The sequence below is a fragment of the Bufo bufo genome, chromosome 4 (assembly GCF_905171765.1).
Source record: "Bufo bufo chromosome 4, aBufBuf1.1, whole genome shotgun sequence".
Classification (NCBI taxonomy): domain Eukaryota; kingdom Metazoa; phylum Chordata; class Amphibia; order Anura; family Bufonidae; genus Bufo; species Bufo bufo.
Window position 1 is genome coordinate 510,932,216 of NC_053392.1, and position 14,018 is coordinate 510,946,233.

The 14,018-nt window shown below is 43.3% G+C and overlaps 1 protein-coding gene across 2 annotated transcripts in view; it reads left to right on the forward strand.

Moving 5' to 3' along the window:
* The first annotated feature begins 4,809 nt into the window (after positions 1-4,809).
* SLC24A3 (solute carrier family 24 member 3) overlaps positions 4,810-14,018 on the forward strand; it is a 410,823-nt gene continuing 401,614 nt past the window's right edge. For both annotated transcript variants that reach the window (XM_040429686.1, XM_040429687.1), the window contains exon 1: positions 4,810-5,362. In XM_040429686.1, coding sequence (XP_040285620.1) covers positions 5,170-5,362 — 193 coding nt within the window. In that variant the 5' untranslated portion in view covers positions 4,810-5,169. The remainder of the gene's footprint in view (positions 5,363-14,018) is intronic.

The following is a 14,018-nucleotide window of genomic DNA, read 5'->3' on the forward strand; positions in this document are numbered from 1 at the left end:
AAAAACCACCGGCTTATGTGCGCTCCCATGGTCCCGGCCACCAGAGAGGCCAGTGCCTTTTTATATAGTGTGCAAGCACGATCACCACTGATGGACTGAGGGTGGTCTGTAACCATGGAAACGAGCAGTTTATAATGTGATGGAAAAATGTATGCAGCCAGCAGAGGAAGCAATATGGATAAAACACAAGTGGCTTGTATTAACTTTCTCTATATGATACATGCCAGTTGCCGATGTGAGACAGCCCCTTTAACCACCTCAGCTCCCCTAGCTTAAACACCCTGAAAGACCAGGCCACTTTTTACACTTCAGCACTACACTACTTTCACCGTTTATTGCTCGGTCATGCAACTTACCACCCAAATGAATTTTACCTCCTTTTCTTCTCACTAATAGAGCTTTCATTTGGTGGTATTTAATTGCTGCTGACATTTTTACATTTTTTTTGTTATTAATCGAAATTTACCGTTTTTTTTGCAAAAAAAATGACATTTTTCACTTTCAGTTGTAACATTTTTCAAAAAAAACGACATCCATATATACATTTTTCTCTAAATTTTTTGTTCTACATGTCTTTGATAAAAAAAAAAATGTTTGGGTAAAAAAAAATGGTTTGGGTAAAAGCTATAGCGTTTACAAACTATGGTACAAAAATGTGAATTTCTGCTTTTTGAAGCAGCTCTGACTTTCTGAGCACCTGTCATGTTTCCTGAGGTTCTACAATGCCTAGACAGTAGAAAAGCCCCACAAATGACCCCATTTCGGAAAGTAGACACCCTAAGGTATTCGCTGATGGGCATAGTGAGTTCATAGAACTTTTTATTTTTTGTCACAAGTTAGCCGAAAATGATGATTTTTTTAATATATTTTTTTCCTTACAAAGTCTCATATTCCACTAACTTGGTACAAAAAATAAAAACTTCCATGAATTCACTATGCCCATCACGAAATACCTTGGGGTGTCTTCTTTCCAAAATGGGGTCACTTGTGGGGTAGTTATACTGCCCTGGCAATTTAGGGGCCCTAATGTGTGGGAAGTAGTTTGAAATCAAAATGTGTAAAAAATGACCTGTGAAATCCTAAAGGTGCTCTTTGGAATGTGGGCCCCTTTGCCCACCTAGGCTGCAAAAAAGTGTCAAACATCTGGTATCGCCGTACTCAGGAGAAGTTGGGCAATGTGTTTTGGGGTGTCATTTTACATATACCCATGCTGGGTGAGATAAATATCTCGGTCAAATGCCAACTTTGTATAAAAAAAATGGAAAAGTTGTCTTTTGCCGAGATATTTATCTCACCCAGCATGGGTATATGTAAAATGACACCCCAAAACACATTGCCCAACTTCTCCTGAGTACGGCGATACCAGATGTGTGACACTTTTTTGCAGCCTAGGTGGGCAAATGGGCCCACATTCCAAAGAGCACCTTTAGGATTTCACAGGTCATTTTTTACACATTTTGATTTTAAACTACTTCCCACACATTAGGGCCCCTAAATTGCCAGGGCAGTATAACTACCCCACAAGTGACCCCATTTTGGAAAGAAGACACCCTAAGGTATTTCGTGATGGGCATAGTGAGTTCATGGAAGTTTTTATTTTTTGTCACAAGTTAGTGGAATATGAGACTTTGTAAGAAAAAAAAAAATCATAATTTTCCGCTAACTTGTGACAAAAAATAAAAAATTCTAGGAATTCGCCATGCCCCTCACGGAATACCTTGGGGTGTCTTCTTTCCAAAATGGGGTCACTTGTGGGGTAGTTATACTGCCCTGGCAATTTAGGGCCCCTAATGTGTGGGAAGTAGTTTGAAATCAAAATGTGTAAAAAATGACCTGTGAAATCCTAAAGGTGCTCTTTGGAATGTGGGCCCCTTTGCCCACCTAGGCTGCAAAAAAGTGTCACACATCTGGTATCGCCGTACTCAGGAGAAGTTGGGCAATGTGTTTTGGGGTGTCATTTTACATATATCCATGCTCGGTGAGATAAATATCTCAGTCAAATGCCAACTTTGTATAAAAAAATGGGAAAAGTTGTCTTTTGCCGAGATATTTATCTCACCCAGCATGGGTATATGTAAAATGACACCCCAAAACACATTGCCCAACTTCTCCTGAGTACGGCAATACCAGATGTGTGAAATTTTTTTGCAGCCTAGATGCGCAAAGGGGCCCAAATTCCTTTTAGGAGGGCATTTTTAGACATTTGGATCCCAGACTTCTTTTCACGCTTTAGGGCCCCTAAAATGCCAAGGCAGTATAAATATCCCACATGTGACCCCATTTTGGAAAGAAGACACCCCAAGGTATTCAATGAGGGGCATGGCGAGTTCATAGAAATTTATTTTTTTTGGCACAAGTTAGCGGAAATTGATTTTTTTTTGTTTTTTCTCACAAAGTCTCCCTTTCCGCTAACTTGGGACAAAAATTTCAATCTTTCATGGACTCAATATGCCCCTCACGGAATACCTTGGGGTGTCTTCTTTCCGAAATGGGGTCACATGTGGGGTATTTATACTGCCCTGGCATTTTAGGGGCCCTAAAGCATGAGAAGAAGTCTGGAATATAAATGTCTAAAAAATTTTACGCATTTGGATTCCGTGAGGGGTATGGTGAGTTCATGTCAGATTTTATTTTTTGACACAAGTTAGTGGAATATGAGACTTTGTAAGAAAAAAAAAATAATAAAAAATTTTCCGCTAACTTGGGCCAAAAAAATGTCTGAATGGAGCCTTACAGGGGGGTGATCAATGACAGGGGGGTGATCAGGGAGTGTATATGGGGTGATCACCCCCCTGTCATTGATCACCCCCCTGAAAGGCTCCATTCAGACGTCCATATGTTTTTTACGGATCCACGGATACATGGATCCGATCCGCAAAACACATATGGACGTCTGAATGGAGCCTTACAGGGGGGTGATCAATGACAGGGGGGTGATCACCCCATATAGACTCCCTGATCACCCCCTGTCATTGATCACCCCCCTGTCATTGATCACCCCCCTATAAGGCTCCATTCAGACGTCCGTATGTGTTTTGCGGATCCGATCCATGGATCCGTGGATCCGCAAAACACATATGGACCTCTGAATGGAGCCAGCCTTACAAGGGGGTGATCAATGACAGGGGGGTGATCAGGGAATCTATATGGGGTGATCACCCCCCTGTAAGGCTCCATTCAGACGTCCGTATGTGTTTTGCAGATCCGATCCATGTATCCGTGGATACGTAAAAAACATATGGACGTCTGAATGGAGCCTTACAGGGGGGTGATCAATGACAGGGGGGGGATCAATTACAGGGGGGTGATCAGGGAGTCTATATGGGGTGATCACCCCCCTGTCATTGATCACCCCCCTGTAAGGCTCCATTCAGACGTCCGTATGTGTTTTGCGGATCCGATCCATTTATCCGTGGATCCGTAAAAAACATATGGACGTCTGAATGGAGCCTTACAGGGGGGTGATCAATGACAGGGGGGTGATCAATGACAGGAGGGGTGATCAGGGAGTCTATATGGGGTGATCAGGGGTTAATAAGTGACAGGGGGGGTGTAGTGTAGTGGTGTTTGGTGCTATTTATTACTGAGCTGCCTGTGTCCTCTGGTGGTCGATCCAAGCAAAAGGGACCACCAGAGGACCATGTAGCAGGTATATTAGACGCTGTTATCAAAACAGCGTCTAATATACCTGTTAGAGGTTAAAAAAAATCGCATCTACAGCTTGCCAGCGAACGATCGCCGCTGGCAGGCTGTAGATCCACTCGCTCACCTTCCGATCCTGTGAACGCGTGCGCCTGTGTGCGCGCGTTCACAGGAAATCTTGCGTCTCGCGAGATGACGCGTATATACGTGACTCTGCCTGCAGCTGCCGCCTCCGGAACGCGATCCTGCGTTAGGCGGTCCGGAGGCGGTTAAAGGGTTTCTCTCATCAGAAAAATGGTTATGTAGCTGGCTGACATTAGCGTTGTGCTAATGTCAGCAGAACATAACTGTATGACTTATATCTCCCTGCCTGCCGCCATTTGCGCTAAATAATGACTTATAATATGCAAATGAGCCTCTAGGTGCTAGTGGGGCGTTACTGCAGCACCTACAGGCTCCGTCCTCTCACCGTTTGGCACACCCTTGTAAAGGTGATTGACATCCTCGGTCTCCTCTGTGCCCCGCAAATCCCGCGCCTGCGCCGACCATTTTAATATTAGGCGCAGTGAGTGAAGGACGCTCACCTGCTGCCTAAAATAATACTAAAATGGACGGCGTAGCGGCGGGATTTGCGGGGCACAGAGGAGACCGAGGATGTCAATCACCTTTACAAGGGCGTGCCAAACGGTGAGAGGACGGAGCCTGTAGGTGCTGCAGTAACACCCCACTAGCACCTAGAGGTCCATTTGCATATTATAAAAGTCATTATTTAGCGCAAATTAGCCCAAATGGCATCAGGCAGGGAGATATAAGTCATACAGTTATGTTCTGCTGACATTGGCACATCACTAATGTCAACCAGCTACATAACCATTTTTCTGATGACAGAAACCCTTTAAGGATCTAAGAGGGACAGAGGCACACTGGGGAGGCATGCATCAGGTCTGTGGCTGGTATCTAGGATCACTTACATGTAGAGGCATTAAGGCGCTCTCTCCCCGAGGAGACCTAGTACCCCCCTAACCGAGGCATTCTCCAGCACACATAGGAGGTGAATAAGCCTATGAACTGTATAGTAGAAAAAAGGAGGGGGAGGGAATGAGGAGCAGGGCGGAGAGAGGAGCAGCCTGAGGAATTGGCAGCCTTTGTGCTGATGAGTGTAAAGTTTGAGCAGTCAGCTCTCTTCTTGTAGTTGCTTTTGTTTGTAAGAGCTGCATGTGTGTCTATGTAACAAGCCCTCCCAGGGGATCAGTGTGAATGAATCCAGTGCTTAGCAGCAGCAGCAGCAGCAGCAGCTCTGTGCCCATGATCAGCAGCAGCAGCACAGCCTGGTGTCCTTCCCCTGCCTGCATCATGCTGCCTCTTGTGTGTGATCTGCCCAGACGCATGTAACATGGATTAGGAGCACAGCACAAGGAGCTGGAGTTGGAGGAAGTCCTCGTACTGACTGCCTTCTACAGTCCCTGCACTCTCTGCACCTACCTACCAGAGGGGATTCACTTCTATTGTATCCACTGAGTGCACCTTATGGATGTGGATATGCTTGCACTGGCACAGGGAGAGCAGTGCCAGGTCTGTGCCCTGCCAGGGATGCTGGAGACCAGGCAAAGGAAGAGCAGGACCCGCAGGAAAAGGAAAGAGCTGCTGCTGGGGCAGCTGTGCCTCATGGGCAGCCTGATGCTGCTGGCCTCTGCTGTCTCCCACTGGGCTGGAATACTGGGTGAGTTCTTCTTCTGTATGGTGGGAACTTGCAGACTTGGGCGTCCATTAGCTGCCCCTAAACAGTCCTGGGCGCTGTGGCATTGGGGCACTCAACACAGTAGATGGCAAGAGAGTTAAAAGAATTTTTGTTCTGTTCAGTTACATAGGTAAGGCATGGCAGAATAAAGTGGCAGAGGACACTTGTAGAAAGCATTCTTGGCCATGGACTGGCGCCTTGGTTGAGGCATCATGGTACCCACACATATTGCTGCCCTTAAAAATCTGAAGCCTGCCAACATGTGGTATCTGCTGTCAAGAAGAGGGGCTAAGTTACCATATGATTGGCCAGTAATTGTATTGCATTGCATGAGTCTATTAGTATTGCTATACATTTTTCTTCTTATTATTATTATTATTATTATTATTATTATTATTATTATTATTATATGTTTCATTGTTGTTGTTATTATTATTATTGTTGTTATTATTATTGTTATTATTATTGTTGTTGTTCAGTGTTATTATTGTTTCATTGTTGTTATTATTTGTTTGATAATGATAGATAGATATGAGATAGGCAGATAGATATGAAACTGATAGATATGAGATAGATATTACTAAATATTCCCTGGCATATTGTCATTGCAGGAGAACTATGAAAGTTAGTATTTGAAACAAACCACAAGTATGTAAATTACCATTAAGTTCTTGCAGTATGTGGTAAGGACACTGGTTGAGGATTTTACTACAGAATTAACCGTATCATGACTTTAGCCGCTCTTGGGTCACCGGGTGATCACATCCTCACACCAGTCTACCCGAAAGGTGAATTCAGATTGCCCATCTCTTGTGTGACTCGGCTGCGCCGTGCATCCTGGCAGTACACAGTTAAACAATGCAGGTTGCAGACATATGTGCACAATTCAGCCTGTGCGGTTTGAAGAAGAGCTCAATGATGGCATTTATTAAAGCTAGTTGTAGATCTCATTTTTTCTTTTTTCTTTTGTTAAAATCGGTAATTGACAAAGTCGTTTTTTATCAGCGATTTTATCCGCAAAGCGCAAAAATATCACAAAATCCACAACCAGTGTGTTCAACTCATCTCCCAGCAAATTATCATTCCTGACACGTCAGTTCCATGTCATATGACTCTGATGAATGAGGAATCAGAATCTGAACACGTCTGATACTTATGTTTGATGTTTCCAAGGATGTTACCTGATTGCGTTACATTGCTTTTCATGGCATAGATGTAATGGTTCATGATTATTAGTGATGTCTTGTGAGATTCCATACATTGTAAATATTTTTAAAAATATATATATATATTTTCCAACTTTAGATAAACATTATAATGTACAACGGAAACGCAAGCGAAATGTGTAAGTTTGCAGCTGCATTTGGTTGGACATCTTGATAACTGAGTTAAGATATGACAGCATGAGCCATGACCATGAGTAGTGCTTTATGGCAAACTGAGCTCTGCTACATCTCACCCACTGTGCATGGCTTTATCTTAGCAGACTCAGCACTATTGCCTCTGACACTCTCAGCTCTGTTACATCTGGCAAAGTCATCCTGCCATCACTGCAGGCGGGCATATGAATCCACGTCCTGTGAGGACTCTGGGAAAAATAAATAAAAAAATACTCTTTTTTGCCGGTGATGAGACTCCTGCTGAGGGAAACTAAGGATAAGGACGGAGAGACATTGAGTGACTACACAAGCGTGCCGTGAACAGGTGAACGGGGTGACACAGAGGAGAGGGATTTGGTAGTCACTGAGAGCAGCTGTCTGCGGACTCCATAGTAAAAATGTTGAAATCACTAGTAAGACACTTGATAGGATGAATGGCAGGTGTCCGTGAGCTGCGAACCTAATGTGCACACGAAAACAGGCGAAATGTGGGGGGTTAGCGCTGACCCTCCAGCTGTCATGATGTCCGCTGCTCTGTGCGGTGGATCATACAAGTGCTGCTGGGTGGACAGCTGAACAAACCACAGGCTGCCTGCTGCTGACCTATATTCATTCAGCTCAGTAGAAAATGGGACAAAAAAAGAAAACAACCCATTCGGACACAGGATGACCCCCAACGTGAGAGCGGCATCACGTAAAGCTGCAGCGCATTGTTTTTCTGACCACAGACTGTCGTTACAAAGTGCAGAATGGTCCACGGTGGTAATTGCGGCTGCAGAGAGACAGTGACATGTAACACTGAGAATAGTAATGCAGTGACTGACCTATTTTTTCCTCTTATTATCTTCTCAGCAGATCTGTTTCTTTTACCCACATTCAGACATTGCAGTATATCTGCTGGCTGACTATAATTGCTCCCAAAGGATTATTCTCACCATACATGTTGTATTCTGTGATACAAGGGACAATTGACCTTGACGTTAAAGTCGTGTGAAGGTGGAGTGCGTTTTTTTTTATTTATTTTTTTATCTTAGCTATGAGACGAAAGGAGCATGCCTGCAGTATGTTGGAAAGGGCCAGTATTATTTGGAAACTGCTGAAGACTTCTCATATAGGACATACAGAAAGTTTCTACTGTATTGTTCTATTTCGTGTACAATTGTTCTTTCTGCTTTGTGTCTCCGACATGTACATTGACTAAAGGGGTCGTCTCACCTTCAGCAAGTGTCATTTATCATGTAGATAAAGTGAATACAAGGCGCTTTCTTATGTATTGTGATTGTCCATATCGCCTCCTTTGCTGGCTCCATTCATTTTTCTATAGCATTACACACTGCCCATATCCAGGGAATACGACCACTCTACGATTCCGCAGCGGTGGCCGCTTGCTTGCACACTATAGGAAAAGGTGCCGGCCTCTCTGGTGACTGAGACTTTTTCCTATAGGGTACAAGCACGGCCACTGCTGCTGGATTACAGGGTGGTTGTAACCCCTGTGTAATGCAATGAAAAAATGAATCTCTGCAGCGGTGATGCTCCGTATACTCTGTAGCCGAACACTGGCCTCAGCGGTGTACACTGCAAGACTGCAGCAGCCAGTGATTGGCTGCAGTGGTATAGGGAACATCACTGCTGCAGCCAAATATGCCCTTGGCTATAACCCGGGGAAGATGACAAAGATGTGGCGCTGGATTGGAGTGTGCACAGGAAATAAAGGTAAGTTGCTTATTTTTTTTTATTTTTTTATTATTATTATTATTTACGTGGCTCTTGGCACTTTATAATAATAAAAAAAAAGAGAACTTGTACAACCCTTTTAAATCAGCAAGTAATCTATGTGGTATTATAGCCAGGAGAAATAATGCTTCTGGTTGCTCCTGGAACAGTAGCAGTTTGTTAAAAGACACCCCCTTGGAAGCTGAGCTTCTAACATCTAAGGCCAAATTCACACGTGCAGTTTTGAGTGGACGAGCAGGACGAAAAAGTATCAAGAAAAGACTTCTACTTCTCCTTTCTTTCTTATCTGCTCCTGTGTTTGGCTCAAAAACAGCATGGGTGAATCCAGCCTAATCCCATGCTCTTGGCATTATTTATAATATATAATATTTTCTACATTAGTGTACAGTTCTTTGGTCTACCCAGAATTGTAACCAAAGTATTAGAAATATTTGCAGCTACTTTTTATGTAGATTCTATCTATATGGAACTTAGGGTCCATTCACATGTCCGCAAAATGGGTCCGCATCCGTTCCACAATTTTGCGGAACGGGTGCAGACCCATTCATTTTCAATGGGGCCGGAATCCGCATCCGCACTTCCGTATCCGTGCTTCCGTTCCCGCAAAAAAAAATAGAACATGTCCTATTCTTGTCCGCAATTGCGGACAAGATTAGGCATTTTCTATTATCGTGCCGGCGATGTGCGGTCCGCAAATTGCGGATCCGCAGAACACTTACCGACGTGTGAATGGACCCTTAGAATGTGTAAAAGTGATCAGACACTTTCATTGGGGAGCACTTATACGTTTCTTGTATACACAATGTATGTCTCCTGTATACAGTACTTGTGTGGGTGATAGAAGGATCTCAAGGAATGCCAAAATACTATTTACTAAACACCGCCAGCTATTCTTGGCGTACTCATGAGAGGTCGGACGTGTGTATACAGTACATCCGCGGAGGGATGCTCAACCTGCGGCCCTCCAGCTGTTGTAAAACTACAACTCCCACAATGCCCTGCTGTAGGCTGTTAGCTGTAGGCTGTTCAGGCATGCTGGGAGTTGTAGTTTTCTAACAGCTGGAGGGCCGCAGGTTGAGCATGTCTTAAACCATGCCTCTTCATGAGTATTTCAGTGAAGTAATTACATTGATGAAAACTGGACAATTAGTATGTCTGAACTTTCATTTAGGTTGTCTACTGGCAATAACCTGCTGGACAACACTGATCCTGACTGCTGCCTTCAGGAACGGATCCGGACCCATTCATTTTCAATGGGGCCAGAAAGGATGCGGAGAGCACACAGTGTGCTGTCCGAATCCGCACTTCCGTTCCGCATCAGCACTTCCTTTCCGCATTCGCACGTTGGTTCCGCAAAAAATAAAACATGTCCTATTCTTGTCCGCAGACACAGACAAGAAAAGGCATTTCTATTTAAAGTGCCAGCCATGTGCGGTCCGCAAAATGCGGAACACACATGGAAGGTGTCCGTGTTTTGCAGATCCGCAATTTGCGGACCGCAAAACACTTGCGGACGTGTGAATGGACTCTTAGGCCCCTTTCACACGGGCGAGAATTGTGTGCGCGTACAATACGTGAGGTGAACGCATTGCACCCGCACTGAATCTGGACCCATTCACTTCAGTGGGGCTGTGCACATGAGCGGTGATTTTCACGCATCCCTTGTGCGTTGCGTTAAAATCGCAGCATGTTCTATATTCTGCGTTTTTCACGCAACGCAGGCCCCATAGAAATGAATGGGTCTGCGTGAAAATCGCATAGCATCCGCAAGCAAGTGCGGAAGCAGTGCGATTTTCACGCATGGTTGCAAGGAGATGATAGGGATGGAAGCAACTCCGGACCCCATTAAAGTCTATTCACTGTATTATTTTCCCTTATAACATGGTTATAAGGGAAAATAATAGCATTCTTAATACAGAATGCTTAGTAAATTGTAGATAGAGGGGTTAAAAAATAAAAAATATTAACTCACCTCATCCAATTGATCGCACAGTCGGCATCGTCTTCTTGCTTCTTCTTTCAGGACCTGCAAAAGGACCTTTGATGACGTAATCGCGCTCACCACTATTTCTATCTTCATTCAGAAGGACCTGCGCTGGTCCTTTTGCAGGTCCTGAAAGATGAAGAAAGTAGACGATGCCGACTGCGTGAACAAGTGGATGAGGTGAGTTAATTTATTTTTTATTTTTTAACCCCTCAGTCGACATTTTAGTAAGCATTCTGTATTAAGAATGCTATTATTTTCCCTTATAACCATGTTATAAGGGAAAATAATAAAATGAATAGAACACCTAACCCAAACCTGAACTTCAGTGAAGAAGTCCGGGTTCGAGTCTGGGTACCACATTCAGTTTTTTCTCAAAACGCATTGCACTCGCGCGGAAAAAACATTGGAACGCAATCGTTGTCAAAACTGACTGCAATTGCATGCCTACTTGCGCGGGTTTCCCACAATGCACACGCGACGCATCCGGAGCAAATCCAGGACGCCCGTGTTAAAGGGGCCTAAGAGTAAGGCTGAGTTTTCCACGCGGGTGCAATGCGGGAGGTGAACGCATTGCACCCGCACTGAATCCGGACCCATTCATTTCTATGGGGCTGTGCACATGAGCTGTGATTTTCACGAATCACTTATGCGTTGCGTGAAAATCTTGTGCGTTTATCACGCAACGCAGGCCCCATAGTAGTGAATGGGGCTGAGTGAAAATCGCAAGCATCCGCAAGCAAGTGGTGATGCGGTGCGATTTTCACACACAGGTTGCTAGGAGACGATCGGGATGGAGACCCGATCATTATTATTTTCCCTTATAACATAGTTATAAGGGAAAATAATAGCATTCTTAATACAGAATGCATAGTACAATAGCGCTGGAGGGGTTAAAAATAAATAAATAATAATTTAACTCACCTTAATCCACTTGCTCGCGCAGCCCGGCATCTCTTCTGTCTTCTTCTTTGCTGTGTACAGGAAAAGGACCTGTGGTGACGTCACTCCGGTCATCACATGGTCCATCACATGAACTTTTACCATGGTGATAGATCATGTGATGGACCATGTGATGACCGGAGTGACGTCACCACAGGTCCTTTTCCTGTACACAGCAAAGAAGAAGACAGAAGAGAAGCCGGGCTGCGCGAGCGGATTAAGGTGAGTTAAACTATTTTTTATTTTTTTTTAACCCCTCCAGCACTATTGTACTATGCATTCTGTATTAAGAATGCTATTATTTTCCCTTATAACCATGTTATAAGGGAAAATAATACAATCTACACAACCCCGATCCCAAACCCGAACTTCTGTGAAAAAGTTCAGGTTTGGGTACCAAACATGCAGATTTTTCTCACGCGCGTGCAAAACGCATTACAATGTTTTGCACTCGGGCGGAAAAATCGCAACGCACCTGCACCTTTTTCCGCAACGCCCGTGTGAACCCAGCCTAAGGCCTCTTTCAGACTAGCGTGACGAATTGGCTCCGGATGCGTTTAGGGTGCGTTCAGTGAAACTTGCATCATTTTGAAAGCAAGTTCAGTCAGTTTTGTCTGCGATTGCTTTCAGTTTTTTCCGCATGGGTGCAATGCTTTTTGATGCGTTTTTCACGCGCGTGATAAAAAACTGAAGGTTTGCAAATAACATCTCTTAGCAACCATCAGTGAAAAACGCATTGCATCTGCACTTGCTTGCGGATGCAATGCGTTTTTTACTCAAGCTCCATTCACTTCTATGGGGCCAGGGCTGCGTGGAAAACGCAGAATATAAAACATGCTGCTTTTTTCACGCAATGCAGAACTGATACGTGAAAAAAAATACACAGACTCATTGAAATTAATGCACAGACTCACGTCACGCATTGCACCCGCGCGGAAAACTTGCTTGTGTGAAAGGGGCCTAACAGTTGACGTCACCTTTGGCTCTACGGTATCCAATATATTTAGACTATTTCTCATTAAATATATATATATTTTTAAACTTTCCGCACAAATTATTAGATTGATGTAATTAAGATTTTATTTATATTATTATTTTTTTTTATTATTTCCCCCTTAATTTTTTTTTGTTAGAAAGGGTTGTGTCAAAGGCAAGTGAAATTTCTGCCAAATTTACATTTTTCTCATTATTCTCATTATTCTTGGAGAAATCTTTTATTAAAAAAGGGTCACTTTATCCGGCATCTGGGTCAGAACAGATGCTTTATAAATATGGCGCTGAATCTGAGAACCATATTTCTGCATATATTTACACCAGGCAACTGAAATTAATGCACAACCCCCCTGCTGCTTTTAATCACTTGTTTCTACTCGCATACTATATTATAAAACAGGATGCCTACAGTCACCACCAGAGGTTTCTCAGTGCATAGGAATGTATACCTTTACCATTAATCTCAGTGGAAGCTGTAAAACCTTTTTGCACTGACCTCCCTTTAGTGGTGACTGCATAAAAATGGCATGGATCTATGTAGGGAAGGAGAAGAAGGCCTCTGTAACCATGAGCCCCATAGCAGTGGTGAGGTCTGACTCGATTCTAAGTGTGCCACTGTGTAGACAACATAAAGGAGAGTCTCTCACTGGGGACCCCATTTTATGGAGCAGAGCATGGGAGAGCTAAGTAAGATCTCATTCTGGCTGACCCTCCCGGTATTACATGGTCACATTTCCCCTACAATGGACACTGAAAGGGACATATTCCAGATTTTCCCAACAATAACAGCCAATATATGATAGTTCCAGCAGGTGGTTTTTGGGCCAAGTGTCTCTAGGGAAGGTGTTGTCTTTGTCAGACACCCCCTCTAACTTACATTTTGATCCTGAATAATCATCATTGGTTCTTAGGCTGGGTTCACAGCATCATTTATTTTTCCATTCTTCTGATTTGTCAGAAGACCAGAAAAATAAAGAAAAAAAAAAACAGATCTTATGCTTGAAGCATCACATTGAGATCCATTATTGTAGAAGATGGAAAAAAAAGTCCTGCATGATGGATCAGAAGAACGGAAAAATAAATGATGTGAACCCGGCCTTAATCAAAATGAATGCTCACTTGGGGTTCCACTTCTGTCCAGCCCTGTTTTCATATGTAATCTAACATCCTTATAGTTGATGACCTCTTATTCACTGCTGACCAATTGTAATTGGTTCAAGCCCAGTCCGAATACCCCTATAAACTGTACCCTATAGACTTCAGACCTGGTTAGACTTTACACCTAGTTATGAATCCCTGAAAATTTATGCTGTTAGACACTTGAAAATGTGAGACGTCTCACTGAATACTTCCAAGATATTACATGTTAAACTATGATTGTTTGTAACACTGATATGGTAAGTACTACCAAGATGTATATTAATAATATACATGAAATAACTAAACCTCGGAAACTATATAGATATCTAGTTGCCATTAGAATTTCTTGGATAGGTGTTTAATTACCGGTATATTTATAATATTGTAGTTATGTATTGCAAAGAAACTCATATTTGCAGACCTTTTTCTGCTCTGCATTACATAGGGGGTACTCCCAGCTTGC